This window comes from Cnephaeus nilssonii, assembly GCF_951640355.1.
Source record: "Cnephaeus nilssonii genome assembly, chromosome: 6".
NCBI classification, from domain to species: Eukaryota; Metazoa; Chordata; class Mammalia; order Chiroptera; family Vespertilionidae; genus Cnephaeus; species Cnephaeus nilssonii.
In genome coordinates this window covers 46,475,342-46,501,376 of record NC_137077.1, presented here as the reverse complement: position 1 = coordinate 46,501,376, position 26,035 = coordinate 46,475,342, and the positions used below count along the sequence as shown (strand labels likewise).

General features: G+C 39.5%; 1 protein-coding gene across 3 annotated transcripts; it reads left to right on the top strand.

Annotated features, from left to right (window-relative positions):
* The first annotated feature begins 17,154 nt into the window (after window positions 1-17,154).
* ASB8 (ankyrin repeat and SOCS box containing 8) lies at window positions 17,155-26,019 on the top strand. Of its 3 annotated transcripts, none has more exons than XM_079775713.1 (4): window positions 17,155-17,278; window positions 20,226-20,389; window positions 22,027-22,131; window positions 23,898-26,019. In XM_079775713.1, the coding sequence occupies exons 2-4, from the start codon at window positions 20,261-20,263 to the stop codon at window positions 24,528-24,530; spliced, it is 867 nt and encodes a 288-aa protein (XP_079631839.1). In that variant the 5' UTR covers window positions 17,155-17,278; window positions 20,226-20,260; the 3' UTR covers window positions 24,531-26,019. The 3 variants fall into 3 exon arrangements, with proteins under 3 accessions (XP_079631839.1, XP_079631840.1, XP_079631841.1); XM_079775714.1 differs by having other exon boundaries at window positions 17,210-17,278; window positions 20,230-20,389; XM_079775715.1 differs by lacking the exon at window positions 20,226-20,389 and having other exon boundaries at window positions 17,262-17,278; window positions 23,898-26,017.
* Window positions 26,020-26,035: the final 16 nt, after the last annotated feature.

Below are 26,035 nucleotides of genomic sequence, written 5' to 3'. Positions count from 1 at the left end.
GCTGCCATGAATATTCTTGTACATGTCTTGTGGTGCAGAAGTTTTTCCAAAGTGTATATAGTGGATGGACTTGCTGAATCATAGGGTATGATTAACTTCAGCTCTACTCGAGAATATCAAATTGTTTTCAAAAGTGGTTATAATAATTTACACTTCATCAACAGGATAAACATTCTCTTTATTTCACGTTTTCTCCAACACTTAGTATTGTCAGACTTTTAATTATTAATTTATCTCTGACATAATCCCAAGTGCCTAGAACAGTGCCAGCTCATAATAAGAATACATTAAATATTTGTTAAATAAATAAATACTTATTAATTTCCAAGCATGAGAGTTTTCTAAAAGACATGGCAAGTTTTAAGTGTATTTCTGGTAGATAACATGTAGTCAGATTTCATTTTGTTTTGCCTTTTATCCATTGTGAGCCTTTCTCTTTTATTTAGAGCATTTAGTCTAGTTATATTTAATAGTAAAAATTTAATATTTGGGTTTAAACTATATTTGTGAATTTATCTATTTTCCATTTCTATTAACTTTTGCTTCTTATATTTTGAAACTCTTCTATTATGTCTTTAATAATTTAAGTTGTTATATCATTTTGGTGAGTTGACTGCTTGATCATTATGAAATGGCCTTTCTTTATTCCTGGTAATGTTCAATGTTCTAATAGATATTAATGAAGCATTTCAGATATTTTTGGATTAATGTTTGAATGATATATTTTTCCATTTTTTCCTTTTGCCATATCTGTGCCTTTATGTTTAAGGTGGGTTTTCTATAGAACATCTCTATCCTTTAATTGAGATGTTTAGACCATTTACATTTTTTATAATTATTGGTAAGATTGGATTTCAACCTATATTCTTGCTATTTGTTTCCTATTTGTCTCATCTGTTGTTTTTTATTTCTATTTCAATATTTAGACTAATTGAATTTTTAGACTAAATGATTCCTTTTTAACTCTTCCTCTTCTCTTTCTTTTGCTTTGTTTTATTGTTGTTATTACTTTAGAGCATGCTTTCCAATAGAATTTTCTGTGAAGATGGCAATTATTCTATATCTTCACTGTCAAGTATGTGTAACCACTAACCACATATGTTTATTAATACTGAAGTATAGCTAGTATAACTAAAAAACTGAATTTTTAATTTTGTCTAATTTTAATTTTAATAGCCATGTGTGGCATGTAGCTACTCTATTGGACAATGCAGCTCAAGAGTTTAACAAGATACACCCTTAACTTATCACAGTCTATCTTCAAATAGAGTAAGAACAGCAACATACTTTCATTTCCTCCCTTATGTCCTTTGTATTTTTGTTGTTATACATATTACTTCTACATATACTAAAACCTCAAGTGCACTTTTATTGTTTTTACTTCAGTCATTTATATTTTCAAGAGATTAAAATCTGAGAAAGCCCTGACTGGATAGCTCAGTGGCTCAGTTGTTTAGAGTGTTGTCCAGATACACCAAGTTTGCGGGTTTGATCCCCACCAGGGCAAATACAAGAATCAACCAATGAATGCATAAATAAGTGGAACAACAAATCAGTCTCTCTCTCTCTCTCTCTCTCTCTCTCTCTCTCTCTCTATCTCTATCTCTATCTCTATCTCTATCTCTATCTCTATCTCTCTCCACCTAAAATCAGTAAATTTTTTAAAAGTTTAAAAATTTAAATGTGAGAAAAATGTTTTTAATATTTTACCTACATACTTATCACCTTTCACACTCTCCCTTTTGATTCAAATTTTCATCTATTATTTTTTTCTTCTGCCTGAAGAACTTTTGTTTATTTAGTATTTATTTCACCTTTATTTTTTGAAAGATATTTTTGCTAGGTAAAAATTTCTGGGTTGACCTTGGCTTCTGCCTTGCATAGCTTTTTAAAGAAATCTGCTGGCATTGTTTTCTTTGTCCCTCTCTAGCAGGGGATGGCAAACTTTTCTGTTAAGGGCCAGATAGTAAATCTTTTATGCTTTGTAAACAATATAGTCTTTGCTACAACTACTCAATTCTGAGATCATAGAACAGAAGCAGCCATAGCAAATACATAAATAAATGTAGGGGCTACACTCCAACTGAACTTTATTTACAGATACAAGAGGTGGGCTCTAATTGGCCCATGGGCCATAGTTTGCCAATTCCTGTTCTATCTGTAATATGTCTTTTTTCATCTAGCTGCTTTTAGAATTTTTTTCTTTATCCTTGGTTTAAGTCATTTGATTATGATGTGCCTTGGCATGGTTTTCTTTAAATTTATTCTGCCTGGGTTTCATTGAACTTTCAAATTTTTGAAATGTTTTAGCCTTTTAAAAAAATATATTTGTATTGATTTCAGAGGGGCAGGGAAAGGGAGAGAGAGAGATAGAAACATCAATGATAAGAGAGAATTGCTGATCAGCTGCCCCATGAGGATTGAGCCCACACTGGGGATGGAGCCCAAAACCCGGGCATATGCCTTGACTGGGAATGGAACTGTGACCTCCTGGTTCATAGGTTGTCGCTCAATCACTGAGCCATGCCAGCCTGGCTAGCCATTATTTCTTTAAATATATATATTTTTTTAGCCCTAGCTCTTCTGAATCTTCAGTTACATGTGTGTTAAATTGCTTGATATGTCTCACAGATCACTTTGACTCTTTCTATTTCAGTCTTTTTTCTCTCAATACTTCATTTTGAATAGTTTCTACTTTTATGTCTTCAAGTTCTCTAATCTGTTTTATAGTTTATAATTTGCTATATTTTTCCCATGAAAAATTTTAATTTTATTTATTTTAAAATTTGATAATCTTGATTTTTTATATTAAACTGTAAAATTTGTATCAAATTAATGAAGTAATACTTTGACTCACAATAATATTGTATATATTTAAATTAAACCCAATTACAAAATAAACTGTTTACTTAAGCAATATAGTTCTTCTCTAATAAAAGTAACTTTATATAAAAAGCTTGACTTTAAACTTTCACTGCTATTCCACTCTTTTGCCTCCATTTCCAGAAATAGGCACATTTCAGCTAATTTCTGTAATGAATATTTTGCAGCAAGTTCCTGAAGTTTTCCAATTCTTTTATACTTTTGAAATTCTTCCAAATGCATTAAACAAAGATACTATTTCTTGTCTAGTAAGATGGTATTCATAAGTGGGCCCACTTTCTGCATATTTGCTGTCAATTTCTTTGAAAACAAGACCATCAAAGCAGTGCCCAAACCCTGAGTCTGAATATTTTCCCACAGTTGACATTTAAGCTAACCAACACAATCCATAATTTTAGAAAGATTTCCACAGTACATTCTAAAGTCTGCCTGTAATTATCTTGCTCCTTTTTCTACCCCAAGCAAAAAATGAATTTCATAAAAGTACAAAAGAAATGATTTGACTTTCTGAAATATTTCCAAGAATAACTTTGTTTTCTAAATATTAAACTTCATTTCTAGTGAGTAGTTGAAAATTTGGGTGTCCAAATGGTAGTACTTTAGATAAAGGCCTAATTCTTTTAAGTAGAGAAAATACAAGTTCTCTTGGATTTTCCCCTTCAGTCAAAATTCCATCAAACCCACTGGTGAAATTCTGTAATGTGTGCCCCCATTTCTTTTCCAAACAGGTGTCTTGTAAAGACTGTCTGGCACTGTAATGCACATTAATGCTTTCATGTAGTCCAGATATAAGTCTGGAGAATGCCCTTTTTGTTTTTACACAGAGACCTCCTAGCCATCAGTGAAAAATGTTCTCTTCACATTTCCTTTGATCAAAAGCCAAAATATTTCAAGGTCTTTTCATTATGACTTGAAACAATTTTCTTATTATATCCCCTATCTTCCAAGCATCTGGTCTTTTATAACTGTGTAATGCTTAGAATTAAGAATAATCCACATATTCAGTATCAGGGTTCACAGAAGTTTTCTGAGGAATCATCATGCTTGGCCCGCTGAAGATCAATCTTCTGTGTTTCTTCACTCAGAGATTCACCCATAGCTCCAAGTTATTTAGCTTGTTCATATTCTTCAGTGAGATTATTACCTTCTTCAGAATACCTGTAGCTTAGACTTAATTTACATTTAATTAAAACACTACATGTTTAAATTATTTGATATTACATTTTTATTGTTTCTGACATACACTGAACTTACTTGCTTTATCTTATAACATACATAAAACACTTTCACAATACCAGTATTAGTACCCAACAATAAAACTACACAATGAAGTTAGTTCTTTGCAGTTTGTTTTGTTCTTAGAATATATCCCACTAAATAAGGACAAAGTCCTATGTTTAAAAGTCATTTGAGCAGAAACCGGTTTGGCTCAGTGGATAGAGTGTCGGCCTGTGGACTCAAAGGTCCCAGGTTCAATTCTGGTCAAGGGCATGTACCTTGGTTGCGGGCACATCCCCAGTAGGGGGTGTGCAAGATGCAGCTGATCGATGTTTCTAACTCTCCCTCTCTCTTCCTCTCTGTAAAAAAAAAAAAAAAAAAAAGTCATTTGAAATAATTCTTTCTTTGGTTATGTTACCAATCTTATATATACTTGCATTTATTTTATTTGTTTTCAATTTTAGGGATTGCTCTTTGTACTCTTTTTGGTTTAATCAACTTTTTGAGTATGTAAAACAATTACATGATTCTAGTGTCCTCAGAGTCTCCTTTCCATTCCTATCTCCTAATATCTAGTTCCTCCTCCCCACCTCTTAAAATAACAATTTTTATTAGTTTCTGGATTACCCTTCAATGTTTCATTTTTTACAAAAGTAGCTATCATATACACTGTTCTGCACCTCACTTCATATAATATACTGTGACAATTATTCTACAGCATAGAAATAGTTTATTTGACTATTAAACATAGAAATAGTTTATTTGACTATTCAACTCCCCACTATTGGTGGTATTTAGAATATTTCTAGTCTATTGCCATAAAATAATGCCACAATGAATAACCTTGTGTATATATCATTTCAAGTTTGTGCAAATGTACTTTTAGTATAGATTCATAGAGAATGTGATTGCTGTTGGTTAAAGAGTGAATGCATCTATTTGTAGTTTTGCTAGATAGTACCAAATATTCTATACTTCCACCAGCAGCATATCTGAGTCTCTTTCCCCAGAGTTTTGGCAACAAACTGCTCTTAAACTTTGAGATTTTTGACAACACAGTAAGAAATGCTCTCAATGTAATGAAATTTTCTTTTCTTTTTAAATGAGTTGAGTCTGTTTTATTGTTTTAAGGGCCACTTTAAAAAGCCATCTGTTCATTTCTTGTGCTAATTTTTCTACTGGATTTCTGTCTTTTTATTTCTAGAAGCTCTTTATATGTTAAGAAGATTAACTCTGTCCAGTGACTTTCTCTTTGGTCTTACTTATGGTATTGGGGCCATGCAATTTTTAAAAATTATGTGATGTAATTTATCAGTCTTTTATTGATTCTAGATTTTGAGTCATGAGAATGCTTTTCCACTACCCCCATAGGTCTATTATACAGAAATCTACCAATGTTTTCTTCTATAGTTTGTAGGGTTTCCGTTTTTGTTATGTTTAGTTAATTGATCCATGTGGAGTTCATCTTGGCATGCAATATAAGTTATGGATTCAATTTTACCTTTTTCCAAATGATACCCAATGGTTTCAACAGCATTTATTTAAAAGTACATCTTTATCATATATTAAGTTTCTTTATGTATTGGATTGATACATAGACTTTTAACATTAGTATGTCTGTTTATTCGTGTACCAATTCTACACTGTCTTAATTGTGAAAGCTTTATAGTATTTTAGATGTCTGATAAGACCAATCCCTCCTCATTGCTCTTCTTTTTTAGTGTTTTCCTGGAAGTTCTTCTTTATTTTTTCCATAAAAATCTATTTGTCTACATAGAAATAATGCAAAGAAGCCTTATGATGGATTCTGTTTCTTGATTTAATTATATGGTGATGGTTATAATCTACACTTATGACAAAATTCTATATAACTATATACACACATACAAATGAGTGCATATATTACTGATGAAACCTGAATAAGCCCTATGAATTATAACAATAACAATTTCCTAATATTGGTATTATACATAGTTATACAAGATGTCACCATAGGGGGAAATTGGGCAAAGATTATAACTTCCTGTGAGTCTATAATTATTTCAAAATAAAAAATAAAAAAATTAATTAGTCTAACTAAAAACAAACAAACTTGTTGGAATTTTTTTTGAAATTCTATTAAATTAACAAATTCATTTGTATCTTTCATTTGCTTGATTCCACTTTGGTGTCTTTGGGGAGTATTATAAGTAAAGTTTTCTCAGGTGTTTAAATATTTCTTTTTCTTTTTTAAAAAAAAATCCTCATCCAAGGATATTTTTCCATTGATCTTTTAGAGAGAGTGGGAGAGGGAAAGACAGAGAGAAACATCGATGTGAGAGAAACACATCGATTGGTTGCCTCCTGCGGGAAAGGAGCCTGCAACCAAGGTATGTGCCCTTGACCAGAATCGAACCTGGGACTCATCAGTCCACAGGCCAAACCGGCTACAGCTAGGTTTTTACATATTTCTTATTAATTTTATACCTAGGAGTTTTGTAATTATGGTTTCTATTACAATTGGGATGTTGATGTTCTCTTCTATGTTAATCTTCTAACTGGTTCTTCCTTGTATCTATGAAGCCTTCTGTAAATTGCTTTTATATCCTGCTACCTTACTGAATCATCTTTTTCTTTGCAGTAGTTTTTCTATTGATTTGCTTTCATTTTCTAGACACACCATCATGTTATCTACAATTCTCATACATTAATTGTTTTCTCTGTAGCAATACTGTGACAAGTAACTTCCAACACCATGTTAGATATGATATTAATAGGGACATGCTTTTGTTTCCAACATTAGCAGGAATCCTTCCAGTGTTTTCCCATGAAAATAGTAAGATGCTGATAAGCAAGGTGCTTTACAATGCTTAGAAAATGCTCTTCTATTCTTTTTTTGAAAGTTGTTTTATTAGGAATACATCTTGAACTTTCTCAAATGTTTTTCCAGCACTATGGAGATAATTGCAAAACTTTAAAAATATATATAATTATTGCCCTAGCTGGTTTGGCTCAGTGGATAGAGTGTCAGCCTGCAGATCGAAGGATCCTGGGTTCGACTCCAGTCAAGGGCATCTACCTCTATTGCAGGCTCTTCCCCAGCCCAGGCCCTGTTTGGGGCTCATGCAGGAGGCAACCAATCAATGTCTTTCTCTCACATCGATGTTTCTCTCTGTCTTTCCCTCTCCCACTCTCTCTAAAAGATCAATGGAAAAATATCCTTGGATGAGGATTAAAAAATAATGATAAATAAAAATATATAAAATTATTAAATATATTCATGTATTTACTAACATTTAACCATTTTTGCATTTCTGAAACAATTTCCACTTGGTCAGGATATATCATGCTGTTTGATTCCATTTGCTAATATTTTATTTAAGATTTTTTGCATTGATGTTAAATGAATGAGGTTGGCATATAGTTCTCTTTTGTACAATCTCAAATTTTAATTTCAATATTATATTTATTTTATTAAAGAATTTTTGAAGTTGCCATTTTCATGTGCTTTGGAATAGAATTTGGATTATAGGTCTTTAAAGAATCCTATTTGAAACTAACTTGGATACTTTTAAGGAGATTAAAAATAAATCTAGTCAGTATATTTATTGTTTTCAACAGAATGGCTTCTTTTTTCTGGGGAGGAGGGGAGAGGGGTGCAGAGAGAAACCCTCTCTACTTTTGTTACCATATTTACTCCCTCTATTCCTTAGACTTTGTTCAGTTATCATCTCCTCTCAAAATTCTTCTCTGACCCCCCCAGGTTGTGCAAAGGTATATATTTTCTGAGCTCCTGCTGGACATTGATCATTCTTGCATAGATACATTATATTGAAGTAATCTATTAATGGCAACAAGAGTTATCAAAGGATAACTCTTTTATCCAAAAGATTTGGGCCAACAGGGATCCCGTATTGCCTCTACTTTTTAACTTTCAGTGTCTATACTTGCCTATAGTAGTAACCTCAATAAATATTTAATTAACTGATCTTTGATCAGCTCCCTCCTCCCCTGTCCCGCCCCCCATCCCCCGACACACATTTCTTCTCCAGTTCCCCTCTTTGTAAATGTCTTCTCAGTTCATCCAGGAGCTCACAGAAAATATCTAGGAACCATCCTTGGCAATCTGTATACCTTCATTTTCATTTTATAATAAATCACCAAGTTTTAATAATTCTTACTTTACAATATTTCAAATTCATCCATATATCTTCCTTTTTATAGCCACTACCCTAATACAAGCCCCCATTATATCTTGCCTAGATCACCTAACTTCTGTTTTTCCCATTTTAATCTTTGATCTTCCCCTTCTATTATCCATTCTTTATCATAAAATCGAAGTGATCCTTTAAAACACAACTGTGGTTATAAAACCCATCAATAGCTTCCTATTCTTTATGGATAAAGTTTAGAATCCTTAACATGTCCCCCAAGACCCTGCCTGATCTGGAGCATCCAGCCTCAACTTGTATTTCCCTCCTTATTCTGGCCTCTTTCTCTTCTTCCAACTTCCTAAGCTCTTTTCCTCTTGGAGTCTTTGAATATTCTTTTTCATTTGCTAGAAAGCCTACTCCCTGCACCTCCTCCACACTTTTGATCTGGTTATATCTATTCATTTTTGAGGTCTGTGCTCAGGAAAGTTTTCATTGACCTCCTAGTATGATTGTGGTACTCTACTGAATGGCCATATTGCCCTCCAAACTTTTCCTTATTACCATTGTGATCTTTTAGACTTTCAGGTGATTCTTTATCTAATGTTTATTTCCCACACTAAACGTAGAATTTCCCTGGAGGCAAGGACTATGTTGATTTTATTTTCAGCTGAATATTCAGCATCTATCATAAGAAACAAGTATTTGTTGAATAAATGGATGGATGAATGAATGAATGAACAAAGAACTAATTACTATGGAACTCTGAGCTAGAAGCCTGAAGGGACAAATGCTCTATTTCCCCTCCAGGGGGAGACATACTCCTACTAGAAATAGCACAGAACTCAGACCCTTGAAATTTTTTTTGTCTTAATTTTTAAATTTTTAAAAGAACTTGGGATGCAGTGTCTTCCCCATGTTTTGAGTGTTTTTTAAATTTATTTTTTTCCATCACCATTTATCCCCTCTATGCCCTCTTCCACCTCCACTCACCCCCTCTACCCCCTGTATTCACTATACTGTTGTCCATGTCCTAAGTTCTCTCTTTTTTTCTTTTTTGCTCAATCCCTCCATACCCCCCACCCTCCCCACCCACAGCTGTCTGCCTACTCTCTATCTATTAGTCTGTCTCTATTTTGTCAAGCCCTTGAAATTGATTCACAGAATTCAATCATTTTCTTGCTAGTAGGATTCTCCAGATCAGTCTGGACCATCCACCGGTCCCAGACCACTGGCATTTCCTCTGTTAATTTTCCTCCCTTGAACAATCTTAAATCTTTCCGGCTAGAGTTTCTCTATTGCAGTCTTGATTTGCTAGGAAATGTAGCTATAACTGCTCACATTCTTGGAAAAATAGTATCATGAATATGTAATTTAAATTCTATCATTAACTTTGTTATTTGTATTTTTACTGTAATTTTTTTAAAAATTCCTTAGATAGCCTTTCTCTATGAAGTCCCAAAATCTTTCAAAATTATTCAAGTAATGAAAAATATGGGTGAACTATAGAGCCAAATAATAATAAAACATTGATGAAAAGCTAATTTAAAAACATAAAACAGTGATTCATAAACTTCCCTGAGCCTTGGGGAAAGTTAAAGGGAAGAAGAAAGAGTGGAGTTTGAATATTGAGAGCATGTCTGCCTCTGAGCAGTGTTCTGAAAGAAGTCCTTGTTTAATCCTGATGACACGTCTTGGGAGACTACCCCTGCTGCACATTAATACTGTTCTTTTCTCGGCTGAATTACTTTCTCTAGGACAAGGTTTAAGTATATAAAAAATTTCAAGAGGCTGACATTATATTTCTCTGAACTTTTTTCTCTTTTCTTTTGCTCTATTTCCAAAGCTCCCTTTCAATTTTCCTTTTATATGTGTTTTGGAGTTCTTTCTCAGGACCCAGTACATAGAGGCATTCCACTATTCCTGTCTTTGGGAGGGCAGTTCACTGTAGTTAAATTCAGCTTGCATTTATCCAATACCTACTGGGTTTGGGACTGTGCATTGGCAGGGAGGCAAGTGCAGGAAATCTAATTCTTGTCTTAAGGTGCTTACAATGTAACTGGGAAGACTAGACATTTGGTAACCTCCTTAAACAAATTTATATATATACTAGTGGCCCAGTGCACGAAATTTGTGCACGGGGGCGTGGGAGGTTCCTCAGCCCGACCTGCACCCTCTCCAATCTGGGACTCAGGCCTAAACCAGCAGTCAGACATCCCTCTTGCAACCCGGGACAACTGGCTCCTAACCGCTCACTCTGCCTGCCGGCCTGATCACCTCCAAATGCCCCCCGCCAGCCTGCTCGCCCCCAACTGCTCCCCCTGCTGGCCTGCTCACCTCCAACTGCCCCCCTGCCAGCCTGATCACCCCCAAATGCCCCCCCCCCGCCGCAGACCTGATCACCCCCACCTGCCTCTCTGCCAGCCTGATCATCCCCAACTGCCCCCCCTGCTGGCCTGGTTGCCCCCAACTGCCCCCCCTGACAGCCTGATTGCCCCTAACCGCCTCTGCCTTGGCCCTGCCACCATGGTTTTGTCTGGAAGGACATCCGGAAGGTCTCCTGGAAGGTCTCCTGGTCTAATTAGCATATTACCCTTTTATTAGTATAGATAAGCCCAGCAACCGGAACGGCAGAATGACCAGAATGACCAGAACGACCAGTGGCTATGACACACACTGTAGCAGCCAACGAGCCTAATCTGGTCCTCTATCAGCCCCCAACACTCCAACCGCCCATGGCCCCTCCCCCCCACTGGCCCGGCCCAATGGGCCCCCATCGGGGTGGGCCAGCCAGACCCCACCCATGCACAAATTCATCCACCGGACCTCTAGTATAAAATAATACAAAGATGACATAGATAAGATCTAACATATGTATAATTTACAAAACCACTGTCCACAAATGCGATCTAAGTTTTGTGAAATTAACCCTTGGGGTATGTGTTGTTGCTTTCATCCTGATGTATAGATCAGTAAACAGAGACTTAGATAATGTAACTTGCTTAGACAGGTCAAGTAACTAGAGCTACTATCAGAAATGGAAGCTTGGTCTTGATGGTGTTCACATAATACTACATTGTTCCTAAAATAGGGATTATGCTATAAGCAATAACCCTAAAAAGTAAAGAAATTCAAAGTAAAGAGGATACACTATTATAGCAATAAAGGAAAGCTTATTTTTCTCAACTAGTCTGGCGCTTAGATCTTATTTTTCACCTTACTCTGTTAATTTTGATTGATTCCCCTCTCTCTACTTTGCCTTTAGGAAATCTCAAACTTCCTTTTGGTTTTTTTCTTTTTCTTTGATGATGGGAGAAATGCTTATTTGGGACAGCTGAGGGGATAGGACTTATTTCTTACTTTCTTTGGGAAAGGTGCCCGGAAAACTTTGCCATCAACATTAGTCAAGTGGCCCCTGAAGAGAGGTGAGGCCTTTTTAGACAGAAGAATAATTAATGAGCTCTGGCAAGAACTTCCCCCCCCCCCCCCCCAAAAAAAAATGTTATAAAAGGCTTCTTGTAACCACTTAGAGAGGTTGCAAGGCAGAATTCCTCTCCACCAGCACATTGTCACTCTAGAGGATTGCACTCAAAATCAGGAAAGGGTTTGGAGCCAGCAGGTGAAGAAAGGAGTTTTTCACTCCAAAAGGCCTGTCGCCAATAGGTAGCCACAATGCTCAAAGAGCAAGACACCCAGATCTGTAACCTGGGACAGCTCAAATGCTCTACTCACGGAGATTGGATACTAACACAAGTTGAACAGTGATAGCAGCAATAATTACAAGCAAAACACCATTATCAAATTTCTAGTTTAAGTTTATGCCAAGGTCTGAAAATAGGAACACTAGTTGCTCTGTCAATCAACACCATCTAATGAACACTGCTTAAGAGCAGAACTGGAATTAGCAGGGGAGAGAAGAAAAAATAATGCAAAAAGTCTTATAGAGATACAACACATTAAAAAAAACTTGTGGGATTACTTATAATCAAAATATGAAAAACAGAAATAAACTGAAATATATAAAGATGAAGTTGGAATGTTAAATGCAAGATCCATGGGATATGATCAAAATACAATTTTACTTTTTGGCTTTTACTATATTGTTTAAATACTGATTGGGAGGTGATAATCTTCCAATGCCCCTGAATGGAAAATTGAGCAGATTCCTTGACTTTTTAGTTCATTGTTCTATAATTGACAGTTGCTTTAACTAAAAAAAAGAGAGTCTTAATTTAGTAAATAGAATGTTTCCAGTCCAAGATGGTAACCAAATACTTCAGTCTTCATTCTGAAGTACTAGTCTAAGCCTTCTCCTTCTCCCTGTCCCCTGCACAAGGCCTTCTGTGGCTAGTGGCTGCCAGCCTCCAGCTCTCCCCAATTTACCTCCACCCCCATTAGGTAACTGCTGTTTGATCTGCTGTGTAAAAATGGGAGGAGGCTGGACAGCTGAGGGGGTAGGGCAGATCTGTTTTGATAGGATGGTCTGTACTACCTGGATGGTTCAAGTTGACTTTCTTGTAGAGTGCTATTCAAGGTTCTTTGGAGATTACCATCATCAGAGACCTCTCACTTGAGTCCCTTTGTCCTAGATAGACACAGATGGTTGCTTGTGACAGCCTCTATAGGTTCTAGGATTTCTGTGTTCATCGCTAACTTCTGGTCACTGCGTCCTTCCACATCTCCAGACAGCCCTTTTGAATAGACCAAAGGCAACCCCATGCTGACTGCCTTCTATGTGACCCACATCTGGTCCAGGGAAACATTTACTCATTCGTCATCCGGACCAAATCTGGGAGTATTAGTGGATCCCAATGCAGCCACCTCTGCTTCATTATGGCTACTGCCTTCTTCAAGTTTGTAGGTAAGAGTCAGTGCAGTTCTTGTGTTTTACAACTACAGGGAACAATTTCCAAGCTCTCTAGTCCCACAGAAGCCCCTCTTTATACTTGAGAAGAGGGTACAGCACAAGTACTGTCTCTTTCTCTGTGTATGAGGAGAGTGGGAACTCAACAGCACAAATAAATTTCTCCCCAAGAAACATCTTCACAGACCCTCCCTCCCTACACTATCTTGATCTCACCATGAAGTAGAACTGTTCTTCAACACTGACTTTGTACATAAAAACTTCATTGAAATAATCATCTTTAATGGCAATTAACCATTTGCAATTCTCTCTCCCAGCCCTTGATAGAAAGGGAATTATCTTTCCATCTTTATCTTCCCTGCCTGCTGAGCACAGACCTTTGAACAAAGTAGGTGCACAGTAAATGTTTGATGAATGGATGAATGAATGGATCTGAACTCTCTTTTGGTTGTGCAGTAGATTCTCAGAAACACTATAAAATAATCTGTATAGACAGCCTATTTTATCACTCCCTGGGAGACTAATCATTCTTATATTTATAACATGCTTGGCGTTTTTCAGAATTTATATACTCTAGCATTTATCAGCCAAGAAATTTTGAGAGATGACACAACACAGGGAAAATGTCATCTTTTTTCAAGGAAGAGATGAATAAATTATCATGAGATAGCTTAGGTTTGTAAAAAAGTTATGCGATGTCAAATCGAACCTCATAAAAAATTTCCTCAAACCTGTGAGAACTGCAGATATATTGTTTGAGTATTTCATTTCAAAACCCTAAAGCTGGGAAAAAAAAACAGAGAAAAAATTAGATTAAAATATTTAGCAAAATGTTAATGTGTTAAACATAGGTGATGGATATAATGAGTTCATCATACTATTCTTTTTAGCTTTTTTGTATGCTTAAACATTTTATCTTTTATATGACATTAAAAATTGAAGCTGGATATCACTAATGTCTTTACCCTGTTTTAGAAATGAGGAGCCAGAGAAGCAAAAATGTAACAGAAACTATGTAGACTTGGCCATCTTAAAATTAAGCCTTCACAGGTCCCATTAATATACAGTATTAGTATTACAACAGCCATAAAGCTGTTCTTATTTGGACTAGGGAATAAAAATTTTGGAAGCAGGAATTTTTGCTTAGGAATTAGGTAGATTCAGAATTTATAGAAATAGAAGGATATTTAGAGATTACTTCAGCCTGTGCTCTCACTTTACAAATGAGAATACTGATCCTCCCCTTACCTCCCCCCCCAAATGGAACAAAATAACTACCAATCTCAGAGCCAAGGCAAAAATCTAGGTATTCTATATTATGCTTTTTCTTTCTATCATCCTGGTTGGCACATGACATTGAACAAGAGCTGCCAAAGCATGGAACCTCAGAGAAGGGACGGATGCCACCCTTCAGATGTACGACTTTCTTGTGCTGAGTCCTTCTGACTCTATCATTTCTGTTGTGTACAGGCAGGGCCTTCTTCTTTGTGCAGTGGATTCTCTTAGACGAGCAGTAGAGCCACTAGAGCTAGACTTAACAAAACGAAGGCCAGAGAGGCAGTCAACCTCAATAGGTCAGTTGTGTGAAGCTGTGCTCCACTTTGAGAAAGGGATGGGTGGTGCCAATCAGAGCATCACCTTGATCTGGAGAGAGGAAGACTTAGCAGGCCTGGGCCCACGGTATTTATTACATCTCTGCCTCTCATCTCATTAATTCCCCAGCCAAGGAGGATCTAAAGGGTCCAGGGGAGAATATATCACTGGGGTATTAATGTGAGTCACACAGTTCTGGACACAAAAATGGGAATTTGAGAGATACTGACTGAAATGAGGTTAGGTCTGGACAGGACATGCAGGTGGTTTGATTTCTCTTATGATCGTTCCTGCTGGTGGTCAGGAAAGACTAAGGCTCTCAGATAACTCCTTTATTTTGGATCAGCATGATCCTATGTTTGGAGGTCTAATGTTCTTTAGGGCCCTAATATACTTTTCTAGGTTAGAAGCAATGGATATAGAATCAAACCATTTCCAGGTCAGTGATTTGATCCAAATGCCTTTTAGCAGTTTGGTGGGTGGGGGTGAGAAACTCTAGCTTCCATAAAGTCTCATTCAAACTTTCCCAAGTAAACCTATGAATTAAAAAACAACAGAGTTAATATGTAGCCATTACTTCAAAACAAGTCTCCAGACTCACTCCCAGAGGACTGCCCGCACAGAGCTGTCAATAACCAAAACTGCCGTTAATCCTGAGTCTGGAATTGGTGGTTTGCAGGCTGAATGTTGCCTGCTTTTAAAAATAATTCTTTTACAAAAACAAAGAAAAGTTGCAGTCCTAACCAATTTTGCTCAGTGGATAGAGCGTGGGCCTGCGGACTGAAGGGTCCCAGGTTTGATTCTGGCCAAAGGCACATGCGCAGGTTGCAGGCTCGATCCCCAGTAGGGGGCGTGCAGGAGGCAGCCAATCAATGATTCTCATCATTGATGTTTCTACCTCTCTCTCCCTCTTCTTTCCCCTCTGAAATCAATGAAGAAATATATATTTTTAAAAAGAAGAAAAAGAAAAGTTGCCAACACTTGCAATTTGGGAGAATTCACTTTTTAAAAATCTGGGGTTTCAGCTTCTTTTACTTATTTTTTAAATATATATTTTATTGATTTTTTACAGAAAGGAAGGGAGAGAGAGAGAGAGAGAGAGAGAGAGAGAGAGAGAGAGAGAGCTAGAAACATCTATGAGAGAAACATCGATCAGCTGCCTCCTGCACACCCCCTACTGGGGATGAGCCCACAACCAAGGTACATGCTCTTGACTGGAATCGAACCTGGGACCCTTCAGTCCACAGGCCGACACTCTATCCACTGAGCCAAACTGGTCAGGGCTCAGCTTCTTTTAAATATTAGACAATCTCACCATAGCAGAGTGGAGGAGGTGAGGGACATTTCTGCATGGCAAAACCCTTTTGCGTTTGGAATTCAGAGGAGGCACACTCAGACTGGGCGTGAGCTTTTCCAGTTCACCACCCCCTCACTGTTGTACATGGATGGTCTGAGCCCTGCTTTACTTTTACATATTGTTGCTAAGAACAAGCTTTGGCAAGTGGGTGCTGGGGCACTCTTGGTAAAAAAGGCTGCCAGTAGACCACAGCACTGACAGTCTGTGTCGGCTGCTTCACTCTTTGTATGCATCACTATACTATCTGCTACTGGCTTCGAAATGTTTATGCTTTATATGGAAAGCACATCGCAGGCATCTGCATCTCTCTTGGTGGGACCCGTTATTGTTAGCATGTACCTCTTCTTCAGTCCTCAACATTTGGGCTACTGCACCTCTTCAGTGATGGCGAACCTGCGACACGCGTGTCAGCACTGACACGCGTAGCCATTTCTGATGACACGCGGCCGCATGCCGAGAATGAAACATTTGCTGCTCCTGAGGATGAAACATTTGCGACTAGAGTCTTGGAGTTAGTTTTTTCCTCAAAGTGACACACTACCCGAGTTATGCTCAGTTTTTTGGCAAAGTTTGACACACCAAGCTTAAAAGGTTGCCCATCACTGTCTTAGGTGGTTGTTTACCTTTGGTATAGCTCCTTCTGAGTGAGGGCTGACAATATTCAGGAGGGTTCCGAGGAGCATAAATGCGTTCCAATATTATGAATAATTCTGGAAGCCTCTTTTATTAGCCAAAGACACTTCTTACTAACTGGTCAGTCTCCTAGACAGCGGAACTAGTGTGGCGACTTGGGGAATAATCTGGGAACGAGGTGCTCAGGACTGATCTCGGATGGAGCAGTGGGAGGCAGCGGGGGGCATGGATGGACCCACTGCAGGCCACAGCTAGGCAGGTGCGGCCCCACAGAGTGGGTCCAACAGCCAGTGAATGAGCTTGTCCCCACCGCGGTGGACCCGAGCCCCGCGGCTGCGGCCGAAAGCGCCACATTGCGCCTGCGCGCAAAGCCTCTGGACCAGCAGAGAGAGCGGCGGGTGCTTTAGGCCTGGGAAGGACCGATGCTTCACGAGTCTGCGCAGGCGCGGCCCGCCTACGGACACTGGTCGGTGCGCAGGCGCTATCCTAGTCGCTCTTTAAGTCCTGTAAACAGGGGAGCCCTCTGGTGACAACTTCTGCTTCCGGGTCACTCCTTGACAGCCGCTCTCACGACCCAGCTCAACCCCCACCCCCGGTTCGGTGAGTGCGGCCCTCGCTGCGGGAATGCTTGCATCCAGGTTCCCTAACCCGGGGCACCAAGCCCGGTAACGCTTCCTCCGCTCTCCGCTCGGGGTCCGCGAGCCCTCGAGCCTGAGATCTCGTCCCGGCCTCTGGGAGACCAGGGAGGGGGTTGGTCTGCCTCTGGGGCTCCCGCGGCTCCGTTTATGCGACCCCCTCAAAGTACCGACTCCGGGAGACCTGCCAGGCTTGCTGCAGTTTGAGGGGAAGACCTGCGGAAAGTGACACCTCACGTCCTCGCATTTCGTACCCTTACCCTCCGCCCGCTAGTCTCGGCGAGACTAAGCTGCCGCGAGCCCTCCCCCAGCAGGTGCGGCAGGGTTGGGGGTTCCTCTGGCTGGGCCGAGGGTCTCCCCTCCCCGTGGAAGCACCAGAGCTATTAAGTGTCGCCTCCGACCTCGCTTCTAGCTTCGCAATAAAAGCCCCTTGGTGTTTTCTCTGGATCTGAAGTGCAAGTAAATGGGGGAAGAGGGCTTTCAGCTCCAGGGGAGAAAAGGGGTCACTTGGGGGTCAGACCGTGCATGGCTGCTGACTGGAGATAGGTCGCGTTTAGATTTCCTGGACCCTTCCTGACAGTGAATGTTGTCAATGTGCCCCGGAGTTTCACTCTTCACCAGGAACTTGGAGGCAGCAGCAGAGAACCCCTGGTCATATTCTGAGTTAGGAGTTCCATGAGCACCCCCCAAAATGATTGCAGGGTTTATTTAGCATCTTCAGATGATCATGGCCCAGAATCGGTTAACAGGACCACTCGTCTAAGCCTTCCCACTTCAGATGCTCTGTCTTCTGTCCCCATTCTTGGAATCTCTGATTCAAATGCACCTTTGCGCTTTCCTTGCAACAAAGAAATATAAGATACTGACCCTTGTCTCTGAGGAGTTTAGCGGCTGTTGGACAGATTATGCTAATTCTAAACTATCTAGAAATTTTAGAGAGACATATAAACAAGTGTGTAAGCTTATTCATAATAACATAGGGGAGAAGAATTCCCAATTTGAATCATTGGTACCTATGAACTGAATAATTTTAACTTGCATTCTATTAATTATCACTGTATATATTTAAACAGAAATGGCTAGTGATTAGCAAAATAGAAACTATTAGCGTTTGTAGTATGTTACATAATGTATGAGGGGATACTCTATCACAAAAAGCAAAAATGATATAATATGAAATGACCAAAATAATTTTAGGATTTTTCCCTTAGTAATCATCATATGCATAATGTTGTTTAATTACAAGTCTTGAATTTTTTTAAGATCCAAAGTAATAAGCTTTACATTGGTTCAACAAACATTTATTGAGAACCTATCACGTGCCAGGCACTATTGAAAATAAGATTATATTTACCCCCAAGGAACTTATAGTTTAACTAGTGCATGAATTTGTGCATGGGTGGGGTCCCTCAGCCTGGCCAGCAATCTGGCCGACTGGGGCCTGCTGGCCAGGGAGAGGGACCGCAGGAGGTTGGCTGACCAAGCGTGGTTGGCTAACCAAGGGTGGTTGGCTGTGGAAGCATCTGCCGCCTGGTGGTCAGTGTGTTGTCATAGCGACTGGTTGATTGGTCATTCATGCTTAGGCTTTTATATATATAGATAACAGATTCTAAATAGTTACACATAGAGGGCTGATACTACATACTATATTTTCTCTACAGATTTTGATATATGCTTGATATATACAGCCAAAACTTTGACCATTGTTGAATTTACAAATATTACATTATTTTCTTCTTCCATCCTAGAATTGTCCTGTGGTCTCAATATATATTTGCCCAAATCTATTTCTCAGTTGTCACAAATTTACTAAAATTTTTAATTCATTTTGCACTCAAATCTGCTTCTTTCCCTATAATTGTGTGTCATTGGTGCAAACTTTGGATTCTTTTCTAATTTAATATAATCGACTCCAGAGTTGTTGTACTTTTACGTTTCTTTCTTATTTTAGAATATTACCTCAAATATTTCCCATTTTTTCTTTGTTAAAAACATTTTAAACCGTTTCACAAAAACTTTGTCATTAACAAAATGTAGTTGTTCCGAAGTCTTTTCCCTCTCTCCTCACAGATAACAATCACTTCCATGCCCTTTGGTCAATCAACCAATATTTATTAAATACCTACTTTTTGCAAGTCTCTGTGGATAGCCTTACATGGGCAAAAAAGTGGAAGACAAAGGCCTTGCCTTCCAATTGATTACAATTTCTTTTCTTTTTTAAAAAAGAGGGCTCCTCTGGAGGGAGAGATAGAAACATCAGTGATGAGGGAGAATCATTGATTGGCTGCCTCCTGTATGCCCCCAACTGGGGATCAAACCAGCAACCTGGGCATGTGCCCTCACCGGGAGTTGAACCCATGACCTTCTGGTTCATAGGTCAGTGCTCAATAAAAACCCCTTGGTGTTTTCTCTGGATCTGAAGTGAAAGTAAACAGGGGCTGGGCTGATTACAATTTAGATGGAGAAAACATATGACTATAACTATACTTCAAAGCCAAACATTTCAAATACCCTAAAGGTGGTGCTGATAATAAAGACCACAAAATTCAGAGGAGGAAAAGAATGTTTTGTGGCATCTTTAGACTTTAAAAAAATCCCCTTCCTTGTGTACACTTGTTTCAAATCACACAGAACTCCATGGGATTCTTGGGACCTCTTGGGGAAATCTTGTGCTAGGCTAGGTCAGAGAGTAGAACTGAGGTTCTAATGGTCAGGTCATTTGTGTCCAGGTTTACCCAGCTCCCCAAGCAATTATTATTAATTTCTTTCTTTAGATTAAGAGAAAATTATATTAACTAATCATTGATCTCTTTGAAATCTGCTTTTAGTATTGGGAAGGCCTCAGAGGACTCCTACCCCTAAGAACAGGTAGCTCAGTGATACTGTGTATGCCTAAAACTTCTTTGTTTCAGGCAGTTTGGAGCATGTGAACAAACCCTGAGCCTTGATGAGTTCCAGTATGTGGTATATTATGCAGAGCATTCAGAGCAAATACTCTCTGTCAGAGCGCTTAATCCGAACAATTGCTGCCATTCGTTCCTTCCCACATGATAATGTAGAGGACCTCATCAGAGGGGTGAGTGTGCTGCTATTGACACAGAGTCCTTGGGGAGGTGAAAGTTCCTGGGAAATCCTATTAGATTACAGATTTGCAGCTTTGACTCAGCTCAAGATCACAAAGTAATTTTTCAGTATTTTTAAATGTAGTAATTTGACCATTGAAATATATTTTCCCTATTTTTTGCTTCTCTTCCCTTCTCCTTTTCACTTTGAGCATCTGATATTTTCCTTCAGAACATATGTTCTAGATAACCCTGGTCTCATGTTTTTTGTGAAATCCCTGTCTGGATATGGTGTCTATCAGATCCAGCAAGCTCAAAGTCTTCTACACATGTACTAAGGGAGGAAGGAGACCAGCAAAGCAGAAGTGGTTTTCAAATCTTTGTGTTTTATGATTACCTGGAGAGATATCATCTGCCTTCTAACAACAGCTACCACTTCTAGTTCTGTAAAGAATAGTATCAACCCCTACAATACATGGTAATTTTTGACTTCAGAAAATACCTTAATATCTGATATTTAACCACTACTGTTCAATAATTCATGACTAGTATATCCTAGAAGGTCTCTGATACCTTTTTCTGCATATTATTCCTGTTGAAGAGAAGTTACATCGTAATTTAAAATATATATATATTTTTATTGATTTCAGAAAGGAAGGGAGAGGGAGAGAGAGCAGGAAACATCATGATGAGAATCATTGATCAGCTGCCTCCTGCACGCCCCCTGCTGGGATCAGGCCGGCAACCTGGGCATGTGCCCTTGATGGGAATGGAACCTGGGACCCTTTAGTCCACAGGTCAACACTCTATCCACTGAGACAAACTGGCTAGGGCTACAGTGTAATTTTTGATCACTAGAAAATGTATCCAGATGGTTACTTCTGTACATTCTTTTTAACAACTTTAGAATCCTTACTTACAGCCTAGAGCTCTGTAGCTGCTTCAGAGTTGTATGGCACAGCAGTGAGAAGAAAAAGCCATACGGTGTTAGCTTGTTCTCAACAAAAGTGGTATCCGAAGGCTCCGCAGTAGAAACTTTGTCACGTTCTAATTCTAGCTCTGCTGCTGAGTCATTCAGTGACTTTGGTGTGACTGTAGTATCTCCATCTCCTGGATCAGATTTAGGGGGGAAAAAAGTACCAGCAGGGCTAGATGGCAAAGAATGCTGACACTAAGAGGCTACTTTGAAAATGTTTGTAAACAAAAAGATGTTAAGGTGACCTTACTATTAGTGATGGTCATCTGTTGAATGGCAAAAAGAGCATGCTCGGTTCTGCTGGCTTCAGTCTGACTTCCTGACTTTTTCAGAGCTTAGTGCTCATAGAAAGCTTTTCCAGCTTTCCTGCCTGCTGATGAGGTTCCCACCGCTTTTACATATCAGCTTATGTCCTCAGTGATGTCCAAATGACCTGGCAGGCTCTCTTGTGGAGAAAATAACTTTATTTAAGGAATTGACAGTCCCTTTTATTCATAGTCAGTGTGTTTGTTTGGTTTGTATATTAACAATATTATTTAATAGGAATAGAAACTGGGACCACTAGTCTGTTTACAGTTGAGTTAGAACCCTCTTCCCCCTGGACTCAGTTCTGAGTTCTGTCCTGCTTGATGAGCCAGAGCTGAGCACACTGACTGAAGTTGCCCTCTGCCGTAGGGAGCTGATGTGAACTGCACCCATGGCACGCTGAAGCCTTTGCACTGTGCCTGCATGGTGTCCGATGCCGACTGCGTGGAGTTACTCCTGGAAAAGGGAGCTGAGGTAATGTTCTCAACACTGTCACATTAATGGTTTACTAAAACTGGAGCTTCGCATTTTCTTAAAATTTATCTCTTCTCCCATCTCTTCCCATCCTCTAGCTCCTGGTAATATTGGCATAGCCAATATGAAAGCAAAATGCAATGGCAAATATATAAAGTCATCCTAAGGATTTCATTCCTTTGACTTTCTTTTTAAAGTTGTCCAGAAAGAAGGACTCTTATCTCCCCTTTCTCTCCCAGCCTTCCTTCTCGAGTTGTTTATACTTCCATTTAACCCTTTTACTGCCTATTGACTGTCCAAGAGCGTAAGGGCAGAGGTCCCTGGACTCTGATTAAATCTAAACCACGTGAGACCTGCTGCTAGACGTGCATTCTTAATATCAGTCACTGGGAGATACATATCAGTTAGCAATCCCTCCTCAATGTTGGGTTATTTGTGCTATTTCTGCCTACCAATTATTTTCTGGTTTAGTATATCTTGCTTCTGTAAAAACCATAGTTTAATTTATGTTGGCATTAGCAAGAAGCAGCATAGTATACTGAGTGATTAAAAGAATAGCCTCTGGAGCAGGACTTCATGGATTTGAATTCTAGCTGTCACTTCTTCCTGCTATGTGACCTTGAACAAGTTACTTAACCTTTCTTTACCTTAGTTTCCCCACCTGTAAAATGGGGATGACAATGGTATCTTCTTTATAAGGTTGTAAAGTATTTAGAACACTGGCATGTAATAATTGCGATCTGCTTATTAAATAATTATATAAGCAGTTTGACTCGTGGTGAGCTATCTTAACGTGCACATGCAGAGGCACTAATTTGAATCAGACATGCCATGAAACTGGTGTGCAGGCTCCAAACACACTAATCAGTAAGCCTAAAGGGCAGCCCCAGCATCTGATCTCCACACAGCTATGCTGTTCTCTACTGTCATTATATTTTCCATAACTTTTTTTTTTTGTCAATCCTCACCCCAGGATATTTTCCCATTGATTCTTAGAGAGAGTGGAAGGGAGGGGGAGGGACACAGAGAGAGAAACATTGATGAGAGAGGGACACACCGATTGGTTGCCTCCTGCACGCACCCCAACTGGGGCCAGGGATCAAGCCTGCAATCAAGGTACATGCCCTTGACTGGAACTGAACCCAGGACCCTTCAGTCCATGGGCCAATGTTCTATCCACTGAGCCAAATTGGCCAGGGCTCCATAACACTTTTGTGAGTGACCCTGAAATGAAAGCCAGTGATTAATGTCAGTGATGAAAATGAAAATGTCTTGGAGGAGGAGAAGAGAGTTTTTAGCTAAATACAAGGTTGAACTCAGTTTAAATGTTTCAGTTTTTCTTTATTGCATATAGGGGAAAGGAGGGGCAGAAGGGGAGACAGAGAGAGAGAGAGACATCGACATTGAGTAGTTGCCTCTAACCACTGAACCATACTAGCCAGGGCATATCTTCTCTTTCTTTAGCCCTTATTCTGTGGTAGAGATTCTAGTGAATAATAAATGAGAACAGCAGCAAGCACCTAAAGCACGCAGGCCAGCCAGGAAGTGCACATAATAGTGTTGCTTGGGGACAGTTCTTTTCCTATTTGCTCCTAAGCTCCTGTGATATCTCTACCTTAATCACCAAGACCCCCCTGGGAATTGCTTGTTGACCCTCTTGTTCAGAACATTACAAGCAAAGGTAGTGGATAAACATGCACGCTTCTTTGCCCACCTATCGTCTTCAGTAGTCCATCTACCGTAATATAGTTCCTCCCTCTCTTCAGGTGAATGCCCTGGATGGTTACAACCGAACAGCCCTCCACTATGCAGCTGAGAAGGATGAGGCTTGTGTGGAGGTCCTGTTGGAGTATGGTGCAAACCCCAATGCACTGGATGGCAACCGCGACACCCCCCTTCACTGGGCAGCCTTTAAGAACAACGCTGACTGTGTGCGGGCCCTCCTAGAGAGTGGGGCCTCTGTCAATGCCCTGGATTACAACAATGACACCCCACTCAGCTGGGCTGCCATGAAGGGAAATCTTGAGAGCGTCAGCATCCTTCTTGATTATGGTGCAGAGGTCAGAGTCATCAACCTAAAAGGCCAGACACCCATCTCCCGCCTGGTGGCTCTGCTAGTCAGGGGACTTGGAACTGAGAAAGAGGACTCTTGCTTTGAGCTCCTCCACAGGGCTGTTGGACACTTTGAATTAAGGAAAAATGGCACCATGCCACGAGAAGTGGCCAGAGACCAGCAGCTATGTGAAAAACTGACTGTTCTGTGCTCAGCCCCAGGAACTCTAAAAACACTCTCTCGCTATGCTGTGCGCCGTAGCCTGGGACTCCAGTATCTGCCAGATGCAGTGAAGGGCCTTCCCCTGCCAGCTTCTCTGAAGGAATACCTGTTACTCGTAGAATAGCCTGGAGAAGACATTGGCACCATCACGCAGGCAACTCTGGGTGAGGTTTTCCCTGCGCTGCTGTCTCTCTGTCTTGGAAAACAGGAAAAGCAGCTGTTCCTGTTGTGTTGTTTATATTTTGAGGCAACATGTCACAACAGTAACCTCCTCTCCCCAAACCAAGCAACCAAACAACAAGAAAAAGATCTCTCACTTTTGTCTTCTGTTTACTTACTATATTGCACCCTGTGAAGAGGTCTCCCATCTCTCCTCCTCTTTAGATTAGATTGCCAACAGTGCAATCTAATTTTCTCTAGGAAGATGAAAAGTACAAAGTACTCAAAGAATGTGTGTTTGGTTTTCCTTTGGGGACATAATTAACAGTTTGGAACAATCCTCTAGAAGCATTTTAATTGATCTGTGAAGAAGTTTAAGAAAATTCCATCTAACATTTGCCCAAAGATGAAGGTATTACATAGCCTCAAGTAGTGTGCAGATGGAGAACTGGGCTGGATGGTATCCCTAGAGTGTTACCTCATGGGGCATTCAGAAGGGACTGGCCCCCCTTCTCACCATCCAAAGAAGCAGCAGTCTTTGCCTCTTTTCCATGGTTGTGCCTAAGGATTACAATAATTCAGCAATATTATTTCAGAAAGATTGTCTCACTGCTTTCCACATAGGATAGCAGGTTCTAAGCAGTCCTAAGAACTTTCTTCTACTGCAGTTCGTTCTCTTCCTGAAAGCCAGCTTGCTCTAATGGCTTAGCAGGCGTTTCCTGCACCATAGGCGGAGGTGTTTGCTGTAGTAGGAGAGGAGCTGGGCTGCCTTTCCCTGCGGGTCTTCCTCATTCCCTATATGAAGCTCACTTTGCTAAGGGCTTGGAATTATTTTCTTTCGTTTGTTTTGGAAAATTGGCTCTTTACTGATCTAAACAAGACATTGGTAGAGGGGATGGAGTTGGGGCTGGGGGAAGAGCATTATAGGAAGTCTCTTTAGAGATGGCCCATCTACCAAAAAAAGATCTGTTTTAGTGAATAATGCTTAGTCAACAATACTCCTTTCCATGTCCCTAAACTAGATCAACTTATTATTATTTTTTAATTGATTTCAGAGAGGAAGGGAGAGGAAGAGAGAGAAACATCAGTGATGAGAATAATTGATTGGTTGCCTCTTACACACCCCCTACTGGGGACAGAGCCCGCAACTCGGGCATGTACCCTTTATCGGAATAAAAACCTGGGATCTTCAGTCCAAAGGCCAACACTCTATCCACTGAGCCAAACCAGCTAGGGCTAGATCAAGTTATTATTGGTCTTAGATGACCTGTATGCAAATTTGAGAAACCTTTTAAAAAAAAACAATTGGGAACTACAAATAAAAATGAACAATCTGCTGACTTAGCTAATTTGAAAAAGTATATCTGCTTTTGCTCTTTTGCTATTGGTGTTTTTGCTTCCTTAAAAAATAAACAGTTCTGAAAGTAACTGGCAATTTCTGCTGTTCTTACTTTTCTCCACATTATTTAA

Coding starts and splice junctions, on each gene's coding strand:
- ASB8 (XM_079775713.1), top strand. CDS start 20,261: ATGAGTTCCAGTATGTGGTATATTATGCAGAGCATTCAGAGCAAATAC. Junction 20,390..22,026: donor TAGAGGACCTCATCAGAGGG/GTGAGTGTGCTG, acceptor CCTCTGCCGTAG/GGAGCTGATGTGAACTGCAC. Junction 22,132..23,897: donor TCCTGGAAAAGGGAGCTGAG/GTAATGTTCTCA, acceptor CCCTCTCTTCAG/GTGAATGCCCTGGATGGTTA.